This window comes from Oncorhynchus mykiss, chromosome 12 (genome assembly GCF_013265735.2).
Source record: "Oncorhynchus mykiss isolate Arlee chromosome 12, USDA_OmykA_1.1, whole genome shotgun sequence".
NCBI lineage: Eukaryota > Metazoa > Chordata > Actinopteri > Salmoniformes > Salmonidae > Oncorhynchus > Oncorhynchus mykiss.
Window position 1 is genome coordinate 54,109,339 of NC_048576.1, and position 20,124 is coordinate 54,129,462.

The 20,124-nt window shown below is 41.7% G+C and overlaps 1 protein-coding gene across 2 annotated transcripts in view; it reads right to left on the bottom strand.

Moving 5' to 3' along the window:
• Positions 1-345: 345 nt before the first annotated feature.
• The window catches only part of LOC110537779 (neuronal vesicle trafficking-associated protein 2), a 39,778-nt gene continuing 19,999 nt past the window's right edge, over positions 346-20,124 (bottom strand). For both annotated transcript variants that reach the window (XM_021624159.2, XM_021624160.2), the window contains exons 4-5: positions 2,024-2,134; positions 346-1,671 (exon numbers count right to left, since the gene is read on the bottom strand). In XM_021624159.2, coding sequence (XP_021479834.1) covers positions 1,480-1,671; positions 2,024-2,134 — 303 coding nt within the window. In that variant the 3' untranslated portion in view covers positions 346-1,479. The remainder of the gene's footprint in view (positions 1,672-2,023; positions 2,135-20,124) is intronic.

Genomic DNA, 20,124 nt, shown 5'->3' on the forward strand with positions numbered 1-20,124 from the left:
GATGAGGGAAGAATTTTAAAAAATTTAATTTTAGAATACGGCTGTAATGTAACAAAATGTGGAAAAAGTGAAAGGGTCTGAATACTTTCCGAATCACTGTAAATGTGATATTTCAGTTATTTATACATTTGCAAAAATTTATAAAAAAACAGTTTTTGCTGTCATTATGAGGTATTGTGTGTAGATTGATGAGGGGGAAAAAAGTGAAACATTGACTTCAATTGAATCACACTACAACGCTGATCTTCGGCGCTACAGATTGAATCCAACCACTACTGTACAGATGTGGACCAGGATAATGAAGAGATTTGAAGTCCGGAACATTGAAAACAACAGGACAAATACTTTTTGTACGGGTCACAGCTTGCTTTATTTTTCATCTCAAACCTATGGGATGCACACTGAGAAACTACTCCAGGCTTTGCTACATATTATCTACCAAAATCACAATAATTCAAAAAGCGTTTTTTGACAACATAAAAAAAAAAATGGTAACAGAACAAAACTACGCAGAGAAGCTTATCTAAAAATGTATCTAAACATTGCAGGACCATGAGTTTTAGCAAAGACAGTGATATGCACACTGTTCCCCATAATCTCCACGTCTTGGGTATTTATCCCTAGCTAGGTCCACATATTCATGTTGTGTACAGTATCTGGACTGTTTTCTAAAGCAAAACATAACTGGCAATAAGGCCATTTTTTTTTCTCCCATTGAATTATTTTTAAAAACGTCATGAAACCTTGCTACAACAATGCACACACAGAAACTAGCATGAATGCATTGGGCTTTATACAGCTTGCCTCAATGACGGAACTATGACATACAGTACAGTACCTTGAAAAGTGGTCAGTTATCAAACCGTCATGATAGAGAATATTTAGCTAGCTTTGCTCAGATAATTCAGGAAATCTATTGTATACTGGTGTTCATGTTCAACTTCCATAGATGTACAAATCGATACTCACTTGGGAAAACCTTTTTTATAAGAATGTATTCCAGTATGATTATGCACAGAGTGACATAGATAAGCCTGGACTTGAATCAGAAACATGTTCCTAGTGTTTATCATTACATGCCTTCCACTACACACAGTCATGACACTACAGGAGGCCTAGCAGATAACAGGCGCACACATCTGAAAAATGAAGTTTGACTCTTGTTAGTAGCAGCTCAGAAAAACTGACTCTGAGTGGATTTCAACATTGACTCGTGCCTTTGTACAAACAGTTGTTTGATATCAAATACAAAACAGCAATAACAAGTTTTAAAAAATAGTGATGATAAATAATAAATACATAGAGGGATGAGAACAGAGACAGCCGGGAGAGAAGGGAGATTCAGATACGGGCAGGAAGGCGGGTGTGAGAGTACTCTGAGCCGAGCAAGACACTGGGGAGACAGACACTCCCTGTTAAAAGCTTGGAATGGAGACGGGCAGACGAGATGGGGTTGGTGGGAGGGTTGGGCAGGCAGACTCAGTGCCCGTCTGTGTTGGGCGGCTTGGCGTCGTGCGGGGCAGCGCCAGCAGGGAGCCAGGGAGAGACGGAGCGAGAGGTGGTCTGCTTGGCCATGCTGTAGTGGCTGATCACCGTATAGAAGCGCCCTCGGGAGTTGGCATCCTGAGCAGTGTAGTAGGCCTCCAGAGAGGCAGGGATGCACCGCTTATGCTGCAGAGGGGGAGAGAGGGAGAGAGTGGGGAGGGTTCAATATCATACTCTCCTCATTTACACACTGTTGCACAGCACTAAGGGCTTTTTCTGGTGAAGAGTTGTTTTTTTTTCCTCTGGAGAGTGCAGTAGCTGTGTCTAAATTAGATCTACTTCAGCTAACATGCCTGTAGTCCACAGCAAAAACCTCTAAAGGTGACTGTACAGACAATTAACCAGTGTAGTTGTAACGCTCTGTCCCAAATAGCACCCTATTCTCTATGCAGTGCACTACTTTTGACCAGGGTATATATGGCTCTAGTCAAAAGGAATACACTATATAGGGAATAGGGTGCCATTTGGGCCCACTCACCTTGTATATGAATCCGTCTGGGCAGCTGTGGTCGTAGGTAAACGCCTTGTACACCACCAGGAACACTATGCATGCCAAGAAGGCCAAGGCCAGGACTATGAGGATAGTGACCTGCGAATGAGAGATACACACCATTCAATTTAATAGCTGCCAGCGAAGTCAGGTTTCCTGTCAACGCGGAGATCTAAAACATCCTAAAGCAAGGTTCTGTTATTTAATAGATTCGATGGAGTTTGACACTATAATATATGTATATGTTCAAAAGGGCACTCAAACAACTACTACCATCATTTGTCTGGTGACAAGGTGAGAGAAAACAAGTCAATTTGCAGGATATAACTAATCATAATTTGTCTCCAGAAATGCCATCTGAGTAGAGGTAGCCTGCTATATTAAGCCCAGTGTAGACGAACAGATTCAATAAACACCTTCACTAATTACATTTTTCACAACCCAGCAGCCAAATTGGTCACAAAATGCAGTTGAAGCAGACAGAAGCTGGAAAAAAAATAGCTCCATAACCACATTCCTAAAAAAGACAATCCAATATGTCAGAATACATTACTGAGTGATCCAAATAAGTACATCTATATAACTACTTGATGTAAAAATTTGGTGCTTCAAATGTGTATTTCCCTGGTAGACAAGATGATTTTATAGTGGGAGATTAACATATAACAAGACCGATTTTCTCCCTTGTTCCTCCTGAATCTATGATTGGTTAATTAACATTATGCAAATGTGTGTCAAATGATAGCTGAGAGATGTTAGAATGGTTTTGTAATCTGATTACTTTAGAGAGGAGTGAAAGAACGTGTACACACGGCAAAGCTCTACCATAATATGTGGTGGTAGTACAGTTAAACTCTGGTTTAGTACAGTGTCAAATCAAGTGACCGAATGGCTATTTTCATCCTCACTTCCACAATTAATCATAATGCACCATAAAACCATTTCCCCGTTTCCAATGGCCTCCCTCCATATCGCCGATCACGCCACCTCGGCAGGATGCTAGGCTAGGGGATTTACATGTAGCTAGCGTGCTGATCAGCAGAGATCAGAGTGATTTGTAAAAAGGGGAGCACAGAGGCTAAATGACTATTGACTTAGGTGTTAATGTGAGGACACATGTTTGGTTCTGTCAGAATGTTCATTAAATTACATTTGCTTACCACACACCCTGAACATGTGAAATGGCTGCTTAAAGGGTATTAGGGCTTTAACGGCAGTTATCCATATGACGTATAAACACATTATTCCAGTACGGGAGTGTTTAAGCATTCAATTGATAGCTTTTAACCTAGATTTGTAGAGTATTGATAATATTGACAGAAGCATGTGGTCTATTAATATTAATGATGAACTTTTTACATTATTCATAAACTCAATGAACCATAAACCTCACAGGATTTGGTTTAATGCCATAACACTAATTTGACATGCTGTAGATATTGGATTTTCTTTATCTATCTATATGTCCATATCTACAGTACCAGTCAAAAGTTTGGACACACCTACTCATTCAAGGGCTTTTCTTTATTTTTTACATTGCAGAAAAATAGTGAAGACATCAAAACTATGAAATAACATATACGGAATCATGTAGTAACCAAAAAATTTGTTAAACAAATCTAAATATATTTTAGATGATAAATTCTTCAAAGTAGCCATCCTTTGCCTTGATGACAGCTTTGCACAATCTTGGCATTCTCTCATCCAGCTTAATGAGGTAGTCACCTGAAATGCATGTCAATTAACATGAGGGCTTTGTTAAAAGTTCATTTGTGGAATGTCTTTCCGTCTTAATGCGTTTGAGCCAATCAGTTGTGTTGTGACAAAGTAGGGGTGGTATACAGAAGATAGCCCTATTTGGTAAAAAAAACAAGTCCATATTATGGCAAGAACAGCTCAAATAAGCAAAGAGAAACAACAGTCTATCATTACTTTAAGACATGAATGTCAGTCAATCCGGAAAATGTCAAGAACTTTGAAAGTTTCTTCATGTGCAGTCGCAAAAACCATCATGATGAAACTGGCTCTCATGAGGACTGCCACAGGAAAGGAAGATCCAGAGTTACCTCTTCTGCAGAGGACACGTTCATTAGAATTACCAGCCTCAGAAATACAGCCTAAATAAACGCTTCACAGAGTTCAAGTTACAGACACATCTCAACATCAACTGTTCAGAGGAGACTGCATGAATCAGGCCTTCATGGTCGAATTGCTGCAAAGAAACCACTACGAAAGGACACCAATAAGAAGAGACTTGCTTGGGCTAAGAAACACGAGCAATGGACATTAGACCGGTGGAAATCGGTAGTCTGATGAGTCCAAATTTGAGATTTTTGGTTCCAACTGCCATCTTTGTGAGACGCAGAGTAGGTGAACGGATGATCTCTGCATGTGTGGTTCCCACCATGAAGCATGGAGGTGTGATGGTGGGGGAGTGCTTTGCTGGTGACAGTGTCTGATTTATTTAGAATTCAAGGCACACTTAACAAGCATGGCTACTACGGCCATCTGCAGCGATACGCCATCCCATCTGGTTGCGCTTAGTGGGACTATCATTTGTTTTTCAACAGGACAATGACCCAACACACCTCCAAGCGGTGTTAGGGCTATTTGACCAAGAAGGAAAGTGATGGAGTGCTGCATCAGATGACCTGGCCTCCACAATCACCCGATCTCAACCCAATTGAAATGGTTTGAGATGAGTTGGACCACAGACTGAAGGAAAAGCAGCCAACAAGTGCTCAGCATATGTGGGAACTCCTTCTAGACTGTTGGAAAAGCATTCCAGGTGAAGCTGGTTGAGAGAATGCCAAGAGTGTGCAAAGCTGTCATCAAGGCAAAGGGTGGCTACTTTGAAGAATCCTAAATATGAAATATATATATATATATATATATATATATATATATATATATATATATATATATATATATATATATATATATGTATATATTTATATATATATATATATATATATATATATATATATATGTATATATTTATATATATATATTTCATACAACTTTTTTGGTTACTACATGATTCCATATGTCTTCACTATTATTCTACAATGCAGAAAATAGTGAAATAAATAAAAAAAACCTTGAATGAGTAGGTGTGTCCAAACTTTTGACTGGTATTGTATATCATAATATTTCCATTACCGGTGGCCAGCATTTGTTAAGCCTGTATAAGACTCATCTCACATCTAGAATCCATTTCTATTTAGTTTGTCTCCATCGTCAGGTATCACCAATACAATTGTTGGCTTTGTCACTGTGTCCTTCTAGTCAGAACACTACAGTATATTGAGGGAATGTAACCCTACTATTGAACAGGGAAGTCTGAGTCACACAATCTAATATATGCCTCCTCTAGGTGAGGATACGTTGGCCAATTTCCACCACATCAAATGTTGAGATAATTTGTACATGTAGGTGAGGGTGACGTGACTATGCATAGATAATAAATAGCGAGTAGCAGTAGTGTACCAAAGGGATGGGGGGGTCAATGTAAATTGTCTGGTGGCGATTTTATTAATTGTTCAGCAGTCTTATGGCTTGGGGGTAGAAACTGTTGAGAAGCCTCTTGGTCCTAGACATGGTGCTCCGGTACCGCTTGCCGTGCGGTAGCAGAGAAAACAGTCTAGAACTTGGGTGACTGGAGTATCCGACAATTTTCTGGGCTTTCCTCTGACACCGCCTATTATATAGGTCCTGGATGGCAGGAAGCTTGGCCCCAGTGATGTACTGGGCCTTTCGCACTACCCATTGTAGTGCCTTGCGGTCAGATGCCGAGCAGTTGCCATACCAGGCGGTGATGCAACCGGACAGGATGCTCTCGATGGTGCAGCTGTAGAACCTTTTGAGGATCTGGGGACCATTGCCAAATCTTTTCAGTCTCCTGAGGGGGAAAAGGTTTTGTCGTGCCCTCTTCACGACTGGCTTGATATGTTTGGACATGATAGTTCGGTGGTGATGTGGACAGCAAGGAACTTGAAACTCTCAACCTGCTCCACTACAGCCCCGTCGATGTGAATGGGGGCCTGTTCGGCCCGCCTTTTCCTGTAGTCCACAATCAGCTCCTTAGCTTTGCTCACATTAAGGGAGAGGATGTGGTCCTTGCACTACACTGACAGTTCTCTGACCTCCTCCCTTTAGGCCGTCTCATCATTGTCGGTGATCAGGCCTACCACTGTTGTGTCGTCAGCAAACTTAATGATGGTGTTGGAGTCATGCTTGGCCACGCAGTTGTGGGTGAACAGGGAGTACAGGAGGGGACTAAGTACACACCCCTGAAGGGCCCCAGTGTTAAGGGTCAGAGTGGCAGACATGTTGTTGCCTATTCTTACCACCTGGGGGCGGCCCTTCAGGAAGTCCAGGAGCCAGTTGCAGAGGGAAGTGTGCACTATGGTGTTGAACGCTGAGCTGTAGTCAATGAACAGCATTCTTACATAAGTGTTCCTTTTGTCCAGGTGTGAAAGGGCAGTGTGGAGTGTAATAGAGATGGGATCATCTGTGGATCTGTGGGACGGTATGCAAATTAGAGTGGGTCTGGGATAATGGTGTTGATGTGAGCTATGACCAGCCTTTCAAAGCATTTCATGGCTACAGACGTGAGTGCTACCGGTTGGTAGTCATTAGTTAGGCAGGTTACCTTAATGTTCTTGGGCACAGGGACTATGGTGGTCTGCTTGAAACATGTTGGTATTACAGACTCAGACAGGGAGAGGTTGAAAATGTCAGTGAAGACACTTGCCAGTTGGTCAGCGCATGCTCGGAGTACACGTCCTGGTAATCTGTCTGGCCCTGCAGCCTTGTGAATGTTGACCTGTTAACCTCTCTGGGATAGTTTGGGACGCTAGCGTCCCACCTCGCCAACAGCCAGTGAAAGTGCAGGGCGCCAAATTCAAAACAACATAAATCTCATGATTAACATTCCTCAACCATACAAGTATTTTACTCCATTTTAAAGATACACTTTTCCTTAATCCAACCACAGTGTCCGATTTCAAAAAGGCTTTTCGGCGAAAGCAAAACATATGTTAGGTCAGCAACTAGTCACAGAAAACATTCAGCCATTTTCCAACCAAACAGAGGTGTCACAAAACGCAGAAATATAGATACAATTAATCACTAACCTTTGACGATCATCAGATTCATCAGATGACACTCCCAGGACTCAATGTTACACAATAAATGTATGTTTTGTTCGATCAAGTTCATATTTATATCCAAAAACCTCAGTTTACATTGGTGCCATGTTCAGAAATGCCTCCAAAACATCTGGATAAATTGCAGAGAGCCACATCAAATAACATAAATACTCATCATAAACTTTGATGAAAGATACATGTTTCACATAGAATTAAAGATAAACTTGTTCTTAATGCAACCGCTGTGTCAGATTTCAAAAAAGCTTTACGGCAAAAGCACAATATTTAATAATCTGAGAACAGCGTTCAGCCACAAAAGCAAGCCATACAGTTACCCGGCAAGTTGTGGAGTCAACAAAAGTCATAAATAGCATTATAAATCTTCACTTACCTTTGCTGATCTTTGTCGGAATGCACTCCCAGGACTCCCACAAGAAATGTTTGTTTTGTTCGATTACGTCCATATTTATGTCCAAATACCTCCGTTTTGTTCGCTCGTTTAGTTCACTATTCCAAAGGCACAATGCGCGAGGGCAAAATCCAGACAAAAAGTCAAAAGAGTTGCATTACAGTTTGTAGGAACATGTCAAACAATGTTTACAATCAATCCTTAGGGTTTTTTTATAATAAATCTTCAATAATATTCCAACCGGACAATAGCGTATTCATTACAGAGGAAAAAGAAGGAACGCGCAGTAAACAACTGATTGGCCACAGCCTAGTCCACTTGTTGAAACAGCTGTTATTCGAGCCCCTTCCACAATAGAAGCCTCAAACAACTTTCCAAAGACTGTTGACATCTGCTGGAAGCCTTGGGAAGTGCAATCTGGCCCCATAGACACAGCATATTGGATAGGCAATCACTTAAATGAAACTACAAACCTCAGATTTCCCGCTTCCTGGTTGGATTTGTCTCAGGTTTTCGCCTACCATATGAGTTCTGTTATACTCACAGACATCATTCAAACAGTTTTAGAAACTTCAAAGTGTTTTCTATCAAATACTACAAATAATATGCATATATACAGTGCCTTGCGAAAGTATTCGGCCCCCTTGAACTTTGCGACCTTTTGCCACATTTCAGGCTTCAACCTTAAAGATATAAAACTGTATTTTTTTGTGAAGAATCAACAACAAGTGGGACACAATCATGAAGTGGAACGACATTTATTGGATATTTCAAACTTTTTTAACAAATCTCTAACTGAAAAATTGGGCGTGCAAAATTATTCAGCCCCCTTAAGTTAATACTTTGTAGCGCCACCTTTTGCTGCGATTACAGCTGTAAGTCGCTTGGGGTATGTCTCTATCAGTTTTGCACATCGAGAGACTGAATTTTTTTCCCATTCCTCCTTGCAAAACAGCTCGAGCTCAGTGAGGTTGGATGGAGAGCATTTGTGAACAGCAGTTTTCAGTTCTTTCCACAGATTCTCGATTGGATTCAGGTCTGGACTTTGACTTGGCCATTCTAACACCTGGATATGTTTATTTTTGAACCATTCCATTGTATATTTTGCTTTATGTTTTGGATCATTGTCTTGTTGGAAGACAAATCTCCGTCCCAGTCTCAGGTCTTTTGCAGACTCCATCAGGTTTTCTTCCAGAATGGTCCTGTATTTGGCTCCATCCATCTTCCCATCAATTTTAACCATCTTCCCTGTCCCTGCTGAAGAAAAGCAGGCCCAAACCATGATGCTGCCACCATGTTTGACAGTGGGGATGGTGTGTTCAGCTGTGTTGCTTTTACGCCAAACATAACGTTTTGCATTGTTGCCAAAAAGTTCAATTTTGGTTTCATCTGACCAGAGCACCTTCTTCCACATGTTTGGTGTGTCTCCCAGGTGGCTTGTGGCAAACTTTAAACAACACTTTTTATGGATATCTTTAAGAAATGGCTTTCTTCTTGCCACTCTTCCATAAAGGCCAGATTTGTGCAATATACAACTGATTGTTGTCCTATGGACAGAGTCTCCCACCTCAGCTGTAGATCTCTGCAGTTCATCCAGAGTGATCATGGGCCTCTTGGCTGCATCTCTGATCAGTCTTCTCCTTGCATGAGCTGAAAGTTTAGAGGGACGGCCAGGTCTTGGTAGATTTGCAGTGGTCTGATACTCCTTCCATTTCAATATTATCGCTTGCACAGTGCTCCTTGGGATGTTTAAAGCTTGGGAAATATTTTTGTATCCAAATCCGGCTTTAAACTTCTTCACAACAGTATCTCGGACCTGCCTGGTGTGTTCCTTGTTCTTCATGATGCTCTCTGCGCTTTTAACGGACCTCTGAGACTATCACAGTGCAGGTGCATTTATACGGAGACTTGATTACACACAGGTGGATTGTATTTATCATCATTAGTCATTTAGGTCAACATTGGATCATTCAGAGATCAGAGTTCAGAGTCATTCAGAGTTTGCTGCACTGAAAGTAAAGGGGCTGAATTTTCAGTTTTTGATTTGTTAAAAAAGTTTGAAATATCCAATAAATGTCGTTCCACTTCATGATTGTGTCCCACTTGTTGTTGATTCTTCACAAAAAAATACAGTTTTATATCTTTATGTTTGAAGCCTGAAATGTGGCAAAAGGTCGCAAAGTTCAAGGGGGCCGAATACTTTCGCAAGGCACTGTAGCATCTGAGACAGAGTAGCAGGCAGTTTACTGGGCACGCTTTTCATCCAAACGTGAAAATGCTGCCCCCTATACCAAACAGGCTAACTAACCTCCAGACAAGCTTCAATGCCACACAACTCTCCTTCTGTGGCCTCCAACTGCTCTTAAAATGCAAGTAAAACTAAATGCATGCTCTTCAACCGATTGCTGCCCGCACCTACCACCTGCATCACTACTCTGGACGGTTCTGACTTAGAATATGTGGACAACTACAGATACCTAGGTGTCTGGCTAGACTGTAAACTCTCCTTCCAGACTCACATTAAGCATCTCTAATCCACAATTAAATCTAGAATCAGCTTCCTATTTCGCAACAAAGCATCTTTCACTCATGCTGCCAAACATACCCTCGTATAACTGACCATCCTACCGATCCTCGACTTCGGCAATATCATTTACAAAATAGCCTCCAACACTCTACTCAACAAATTGGATGCAGTCCATCACAGTGCCATCCGTTTTGTCACCAAAGCCCCATATACTACCCACCGATGTCACCTCTACGCTCTCGTTGGCTGGCCCTCGCTTCATACTCGTCTCCAAATCCACTGGCTCCAGGTCATCTACAAGTCTTTGCTAGGTAAAGCCCCGCCTTATCTCAGCTCACTGGTCACCATAGCAGCACCCACCCATAGCACTCGCTCCAGCAGGTATATCTCACTGGTCACCCCCAAAGCCAATTCCTCCTTTGACCGCCTTTCCTTCCAGTTCTCAATGATTGGAACAAACTTTAATAATCACTGAAGGTGGAGACTCATATCTCCCTCACTAGCTTTAAGCACCAGCTGTCAGAGCAGCTCACAGATCACTGCACCTGTACATAGCCCATCTATAAATAGCCCATCCAACTACCTCATCCCCATACTGTATTTATTTATCTTGCTCCATTGCACCCCAGTATCTCTACTTGCACATTCATCTTCTGCACATCTACCATTCCAGTGTTTAATTGCTATATTGTAATTACTTCGCCACCATGCCCTATTTATTGCCTTACCTCCCTTATCTTACCTCATTTGCACACACTGTCTATATACTTTTTTGTCCTACTGTATTATTGACTGTATGTTTGTTTATTCCATGTGTAACTCTGTGTTGTTGTATGTGTCAAACTGCTTTGCTTTATCTTGGCCGGGTCGCAGTTGTAAATGAGAACTTGTTCTCAACTATCCTACCTGGTTAAATAAAGGTGAAATATAAAAATATATTTAAATAGAGTTGGTTGAGAGAGGTCTTAGTGGCAGCTTCATTCTGTGGTGGTAAATTGACAGCTAGGAACTATATAAATGAGAATTCTCTTGGTAGATAGTGTGGTTTACAGTTTATCATAAGGTACTCTACCTCAGGCAAGCAATACCTCGAGACTTCTTTAATATTAGACATTGAGCACCAGCTGTTGACAAATAACCCCCCACCCCCCCACCCCTCGTCTTACCAGAGGTAGCGTCTCTGTTCTGCCAGTGCATGGAAAATCTTGCTAGCTATATATTGTCCGTATCTTCGTTCAGCCACGTCTCGGTATAACATAAGATGTTAGTTTTTTTCTTCATGCAAAAGGTGGGAATCTGGGTCTGTTCCAGTGAAAGCAGGATATCCTTCTCGACGGACTCGTTAAAGGAAAAAGTTTCTTCCAGTCCGCGGTGAGTAATCACTGTTATGATGTCCAGAAGTTATTTTCGGTCACAAAAGACGGTAGCAGCAACTTTATGTACACAATAAGTAAAAAAATAAGTTACACAAAACGCAAAAAAACTAACAAAACAGCACAATTGATTGGGAGAATGTAAAACGTCTGCCATGCTCTTCGGCGCCATCTTCTGGACCGCAGACTCTGTCTCACAACGCACCCAAACCAGCGGTGTGCGTGCACCATTGTGCGCAAATGTATTTTGTCCCCCCACACAAAACGCGTTCAAGACACGCAGGTTAAATTTCAAAACAAACTCTGAACCAATTATATTAATTTGGGGACAGGTCGAAAAGCATTAAACATTTATGGCATTTTAGCTAGCTAGCTTGCAGTTCCTAGTTAATTTGTCTTATTTAGCTAGCTTTCTGTTGATAGCTAATTAGTCCTAGGATATAAACATTGAGTTGTTATTTTACCTGAAATGCACAAGGTCTTCTACGCCGACAATTAATCCACCTATAAAACGGTCAACCGAATCGTTTCTAGTCATCTCTCCTCCTTCCGGGCTGTTTCTTCATTGAACTTTATATGGCGATTGTCATCTCAGTTACCACGACGACCGACCAAACTCAGTTAATCTTCCAATCACCCACATGGGTATAACCAATGAGGAGATGGCACATGGGTACCTGCTTCTATAAACCAATTAGGAGATGTGAGAGGCAGAATTTGCACCGCGATCAGCATCACAAATAGAACTGACTTCTATTTTAGCCCTTGGCAACGCAGTCGCTTGCGAGCAGTGTGGGTGCAATAATTGAGTAAGGTGCATGTTTAAATTTGTTTTGCGAATCGAGTGGTGTGGTCAGCATGTCAATGGGCTACTATTAGGGTATTAAAGAAAGTCATTACACAGCCATATTAACAGAGAAAACATTTATTATCGATTCAGGAGAATAAGCCATTTAATTAGGCGACCAGTTCAGGAGTGGGTATAATTAATGATAAGATTCAGAACATGACATCGAAACCAGTCCAATAATGTTAATGAACAGTAACACATACCAGTGTTTAAAAATTGAAGAAAAAAAACAATCATTAGGATTTGGTCATCATAATTACCATATGAATAGCTTCACAACCTTGAAAAGGTGTATATTTTTAACTAGTTCAATAAAATGTAATATGAATGTCAGAATTAATTAACAATAATAATTAACATACTGAACAATAACTAATTTATCTGTTTAGTTATTGCGTGTGTGTGTGGCCTATCAGTGGGAATCCTGGGGGTGTTTCTTCATTTTGATAAGTTTATTGATGTCTGGGGTGATGGTTGACAGGGCAACTCGGAGGTCATGCTGGCTGTCCAGTTTGTTTCTGCTTTTCGTTTTGAGCACGGCCATAGCAGAGAAGTCACTTTCAGAGATAGAATCATGTTACCGTTTAGCACTACCTGATTGCAGTGTCATTTCCGGGAAGCGCATGCTCAGTCCACGTTCAAATGACAGCTCCACCAGCTGATCGTCTTGCTTGGCAACGTGATGATTCCCATCTCCACTCGTAAGGGGTCCTGTATACAGTCGTCTCTTGTTCTCATCCGGGAAGTATTCACAAAACTTTCCCTTCAGCTTGACAAGATGCTGTTTAACAGTTGTTTTCAGTGTGCCGCTGTGCGCTTTGTTGATCAGATTCTCAATCTCGGAATCAGCATTGGGGAAACATGTCAATCCTCCCGTTAGAAATATGATTTGCCCAAACGGTAAGCTTCATCTTGAAGGCATCCACGTTGTCCCTCTGTTCAAATCGATTGTGCCCCCGTCCCTTGCTTTGACACATTGAGCGAATTCAGATTATTAAAAAAAACCGCCAGGTAGGCAACCTTCGTGAACTACTCCTTTCAATCGAAATGTTCAGCCCGAGGTGACATGTTTTCCGAAAGAAACATAGCAATCTCCGCTTGAAGTGGGTATGTGTGGGGCGAGAACGTTATTGTTTTGGTCAGTGAGTATGTGCAGCGCGAAAACCCTCTGAGTCCGAACGTAGCTAGCCATTTCATCACTCTGGACGTTCTGCACGTGCAAAGTCAGCAACAATAAGCCGTACAGCGCACGCACGCCTGTGTGTAGCAGTAACGTTCTGTAAAGTCAGCAACAATAAGCGGTGAGGCGGTATCCTTTCTTGCTCCCAGGTAGACTAAATAACTTTTTTGCCCGCTTTGAGGACAATACAGTGCCACTGACACTGCCCGCAACTAAAACATGGGGACTCCCCTTACTGCAGCCGACGTGAGGAAAACATTTAAACGTGTCAACCCCCGCAAGGCTGCAGGCCCAGACGGCATCCCCAGCCGCGCCCTCAGAGCATGCGCAGACCAGCTGGCTGGTGTGTTTACGGACATATTCAATCAATCCCTATCCCAGTCTGTTGTTCCCACATGCTTCAAGAGGGCCACCATTGTTCCTGTTCCCAAGAAAGCTAAGGTAACTGAGCTAAACGACTAGTAGCACTCACTTCCGTCATCATGAAGTGCTTTGAGAGACTAGTCAAGGACCATATCACCTCCACCCTACCTGACACCCTAGACCCACTCCAATTTGCTTACCGCCCAAATAGGTCCACAGATGATGCAATCTCAACCACACTGCACACTGCTCTAACCCATCTGGACAAGAGGAATACCTATGTGAGAATGCTGTTCATCGACTACAGCTCGGCATTTAACACCATAGTGCCCTCCAAGCTCGTCATCAAGCTCGAGACCCTGGGTCTCGACCCCGCCCTGTGCAACTGGGTACTGGACTTCCTGACGGGCCGCCACCAGGTGGTGAGGGTAGGCAACAACATCTCCACCCCACTGATCCTCAACACTGGGACCCCACAAGGGTGCGTTCTGAGCCCTCTCCTGTACTCCCTGTTCACCCACGACTGCGTGGCCACGCACGCCTCCAACTCAATCATCAAGTTTGCGGATGACACAACAGTGGTAGGCTTGATTACCAACAACGACGAGACGGCCTACAGGGAGGAGGTGAGGGCCCTCGGAGTGTGGTGTCAGGAAAATAACCTCACACTCAACGTCAACAAAACTAAGGAGATGATTGTGGACTTCAGGAAACAGCAGAGGGAACACCCCCCTATCCACATCGATGGAACAGTAGTGGAGAGGGTAGTAAGTTTTAAGTTCCTCGGCGTACACATCACAGACAAACTGAATTGGTCCACCCACACAGACAGCATCGTGAAGAAGGCGCAGCAGCGCCTCTTCAACCTCAGGAGGCTGAAGAAATTTGGCTTATCACCAAAAGCACTCACAAACTTCTACAGATGCACAATCGAGAGCATCCTGTCGGGCTGTATCACCGCCTGGTACGGCAACTGCACCGCCCACAACCGTATGGCTCTCCAGAGGGTAGTGAGGTCTGCACAACACATCACCAGGGGCAAACTACCTGCCCTCCAGGACACCTACACCACCCGATGTCACAGGAAGGCCATAAAGATCATCAAGGACAGCAACCACCCGAGCCACTGCCTGTTCACCCCGCTATCATCCAGAAGGCGAGGTCAGTACAGGTGCATCAAAGCTGGGACCGAGAGACTGAAAAACAGCTTCTATCTCAAGGCCATCAGACTGTTAACCTTTCTGATCTCCCCATCCCGGATCCGGGTTCGTGAATACAGACTCAAGCTCATTACCATAACGCAACGTTAACTATTCATGAAAATCGCAAATGAAATGAAATAAATATGCTAGCTCTCAAGCTTAGCCTTTTGTTAACAACACTGTCATCTCAGATTTTCAAAATATGCTTCTCAACCATTGCAAAACAAGCATTTGTGTAACAGTATTGATGGCTAACGTAGCATTTAGCATTAACATTCAGCTGGCAACATTTACACAAAAAAACAGAAAAGCATTCAAAAAAATCATTTACCTTTGAAGAACTTCAGATGTTTTCAATGAGGAGACTCTCAGATAGCAAATGTTCAGTTTTTCCTGAAAGATTATTTGTTTAGGACAAATCGCTCCGTTTTCTGCGTCACGTTTAGCTATGAAAAAAACCCTGTATCCAGGATTGTGTAAATCTATCAGCAAGCTCATTAGCATAACACAACGTTAACTATTTATGAAAATCGCAAATGAAATTAAATAAATATGCCATCTCTCAAGCTTAGCCTTTTGTAAACAACACTGTCATCTCAGATTTTCAAAATATGCTTCTCAACCATAGGAAAACAATAATTTGTGTAAAAGTAGCTAGCTAGAGTTAGCATTTCGCGTTAGCATTTAGCGTTAGCATTAGCGTTAGCATCCAGCACGCAACATTAACAAAAACATAAAAGCCTTCAAATAAAATCATTTACCTTTGAAGAACTTCTGATGTTTTCAATGAGGATACTCTCAGTTAGATAGCAGATGCTCAGTTTTTCCAAAAAGATTCCTTGTGTATTAGAAATAGCTCCGTTTTATACATCACATTTGGCCACCAAAAAAAATCCATAAATTCAGTCCTCAAAACGCAACCTTTTTTCCAAATTAACTCCATAATATCGACTGAAAACATGGCAAACGTTGTTTAGAATCAATCATCAAGGTGTTTTTCACATATCTCTTCATTGATACATCGTTCTTGGACACATGCTTTCTCCCCTGAATCAAATGGTAAAGTGGAAGCAGCTGGCAATTGCGCACCGAATTCGACGCAGGACACCAGGCGGACACTTGGGAAATGTAGTCTCTTATGGTCAATCTTCCAATGATATGCCTACAAATACGTCACAATGCTGCTAAGACCTTGGGCGAACGACAGAAAGTGTAGGCTCATTCGTTGCGCAATCACAGCCATATAAGGAGAGAATGGAAAACAGAGCTTCAGAAATTCTGCTAATTCCTGGGTGATGCATCATCTTGGTTTCGCCTGTAGAATGAGTTCTGGGGCACTTACAGACAAAATCTTTGCAGATTCTGAAACTTCAGAGTGTTTTCTTTCCAAAACTGTCAAGAATATGCATAGTCGAGCATCTTTTCGTGACAAAATATCGCGCTTAAAACGGGAACGTTTTTTATCCAAAAATGAAATAGCGCCCCTAGAGCTCTAAGAGGTTTTAAACAGCCACCACTAACATTGAGTGGCTGCTGCCAACACACTGACTCAACTCCAGCCACTTTAATAATGGGAATTGATGGGAAATTATGTAAAATATTTCACTAGCCACTTTAAACAATGCTACCTAATATAATGTTCCCTACATTACTCATCTCATATGTATATGTATATACTGTACTCTATATCATCTACTGCATCCTTATGTAATACATGTATCACTAGCCACTTTAACTATGCCACTTTGTTTACATACTCATCTCATATGTATATACTGCACTCAATACCATCTACTGTATCTTGCCTATGCCGCTCTGTACCATCACTCATTCATATATCTTTATGTACATATTCTTTATCCCCTTACACTTGTGTCTATAAGGTAGTAGTTTTGGAATTGTTAGCTAGATTACTTGTTGGTTAATACAAGCATTGTCGGAACTAGAAGCACAAGCATTTCGCTACACTCGCACTAACATCTGCTAACCATGTGTATGTGACCAATAAAATTTGATTTGATTTGATTTGAAAATAAATGTTGAGGTGCAGCGGTTACCCTTCAAAATAAAATACATTTTTGATAAATATACAGTGCCTTGCGAAAGTATTAGGCCCCCTTGAACTTTGCGACCTTTTGTCACATTTCAGGCTTCAAACATAAAGATATAAAACTGTATTTTTTTGTGAAGAATCAACAACAAGTGGGACAAAATCATGAAGTGGAACGACATTTATTGGATATTTCAAACTTTAACAAATCAAAAACTGAAAAATTGGGCGTGCAAAATTATTCAGCCCCCTTAAGTTAATACTTTGTAGCGCCACCTTTTGCTGCGATTACAGCTGTAAGTCGCTTGGGGTATGTCTCTATCAGTTTTGCACATCGAGAGACTGAATTTTTTTCCCATTCCTCCTTGCAAAACAGCTCGAGCTCAGTGAGGTTGGATGGAGAGCATTTGTGAACAGCACTTTTCAGTTCTTTCCACAGATTCTCGATTGGATTCAGGTCTGGACTTTGACTTGGCCATTCTAACACCTGGATATGTTTATTTTTGAACCATTCCATTGTAGATTTTGCTTTATGTTTTGGATCATTGTCTTGTTGGAAGACAAATCGTCCCAGTCTCAGGTTTTTTGCAGACTCCATCAGGTTTTCTGCCAGAATGGTCCTGTATTTGGCTCCATCCATCTTCCCATCAATTTTAACCATCTTCCCTGTCCCTGCTGAAGAAAAGCAGGCCCAAACCATGATGCTGCCACCACCATGTTTGACAGTGGGGATGGTGTGTTCAGCTGTGTTGCTTTTACGCCAAACATAACATTTTGCATTGTTGCCAAAAAGTTCAATTTTGGTTTCATCTGACCAGAGCACCTTCTTCCACATGTTTGGTGTGTCTCCCAGGTGGCTTGTGGCAAACTTTAAACAACACTTTTTATGGATATCTTTAAGAAATGTCTTTCTTCTTGCCACTCTTCCATAAAGGCCAGATTTGTGCAATATACGACTGATTTGTCCTATGGACAGAGTCTCCCACCTCAGCTGTAGATCTCTGCAGTTCATCCAGAGTGATCATGGGCCTCTTGGCTGCATCTCTGATCAGTCTTCTCCTTGTATGAGCTAAAAGTTTAGAGGGACGGCCAGGTCTTGGTAGATTTGCAGTGGTCTGATACTCCTTCCATTTCAATATTATCGCTTGCACAGTGCTCCTTGGGATGTTTAAAGCTTGGGAAATCTTTTTGTATCCAAATCCGGCTTTAAACTTCTTCACAACAGTATCTCGGACCTGCCTGGTGTGTTCCTTGTTCTTCATGATGCTCTCTGCGCTTTTAACGGACCTCTGAGACTATCACAGTGCAGGTGCATTTATACGGAGACTTGATTACACACAGGTGGATTGTATTTATCATCATTAGTCATTTAGGTCAACATTGGATCATTCAGAGATCCTCACTGAACTTCTGGAGAGAGTTTGCTGCACTGAAAGTAAAGGGGCTGAATAATTTTGCACGCCCAATTTTTCAGTTTTTGATTTGTTAAAAAAGTTGGAAATATCCAATAAATGTCGTTCCACTTCATGATTGTGTCCCACTTGTTGTTGATTCTTCACAAAAAAATACAGTTTTATATCTTTATGTTTGAAGCCTGAAATGTGGCAAAAGGTCGCAAAGTTCAAGGGGGCCGAATACTTTCGCAAGGCACTGTATATATATTCTTGCACAAGTCTTGCGACCCCTTCAAATCACTCACCCCCCAGTTGAGAATCACTGTTCTAGAGTACACTACAACATTCTATAGTAAGTACTACACATGATCAAGGGATACTACAGTGTGTAGTATACTATACAAGGGGAGGTTCTAATCCTGAATGCTGATGGGTTAAAACCGCATTCCAGTCAGTTTTTATTCCAGAAATGACCACCGGCTAAATCTATGACGTTGAAATGCTTATTTACTCTGTTCCATCTGACTGTGCAATCCACTGTCTCATCAGCCCAGCCAGGCAATTTATGAACTATAAAAAAAAATAATCTTTACATTATCTCACATTTCTTTTAGACTAACATTTAGTTTTCAACAGTGGAGATTTGTATAAACCTTGCTGTATGTCTCTCCGAAATTTGCAACATTGTTTCAATATTCAAATTCGATCACCAGCTGTCCCATAGTAATGAATGTGTCAGGAGTCAGAAGTCGGTATGAGACCGATAAGCAAGCAGCTTTTCTCAGCCAGTCGAAATTATGAATCAGCATCATTTTTATGGATATATACAAAGAACTATCAATGGAAAACATGTAAACGAAACAAAGTGCAGCTAGTTTGCAGTCTTTCCAGCTTCAGTTTGAAGTGATTGTGTTAGCTGTGTTGTTGGCTAGCTCCTCTGAACAACAGTGTCCTGACGAGAGAGCACATTTTCTATGCCAGGCGAAATCACACATCATTAGCTCATTGTTATGGATGTATCCAAATAAATGTCACTAGAAAGCAGCTTAAACAAACGCAAATGCAGCTACTTTGCTGTTAATCTGGCTGCACTGTTTGATGTGACTGTAAATTAGCCGTAGTTGGCTAGCTAGCAAGCAAGGGATAAGAACGTTGCCAGCCAGTATGGCAATGGAACATTTAGAACGAAAGACTGGGCCGCATCCCTAGATACAGAACAATACTGAACGACTGGGTCACTTCTCTGGCAACCAAACCGGTATAACGAACGACCAGCCGGGTTGGGTAGCAACCCTAGATTTGTGTCAGGACTATATCTTGTGGAAGGATGAAAAAGTATGAATAAATGAATATGAAATATGAAAATATGTCAATCATTATTTGAATATGTTGGTAACCTGTTGTATAAAAAGGTTGACTTCATCTCGGGTCTAACAACACCCGTGCCAATATATCTTCACTTAATTATTCTACAGAATTCTGTAGGAAGTACTGTAGTATTCTTCAGTAAACTGTAGTATTTTTTCGTGTGGTTATTGGCAGATGTGTGCTCCACGCTGACACTGGGTTAGTTGAGAATAGGATGACC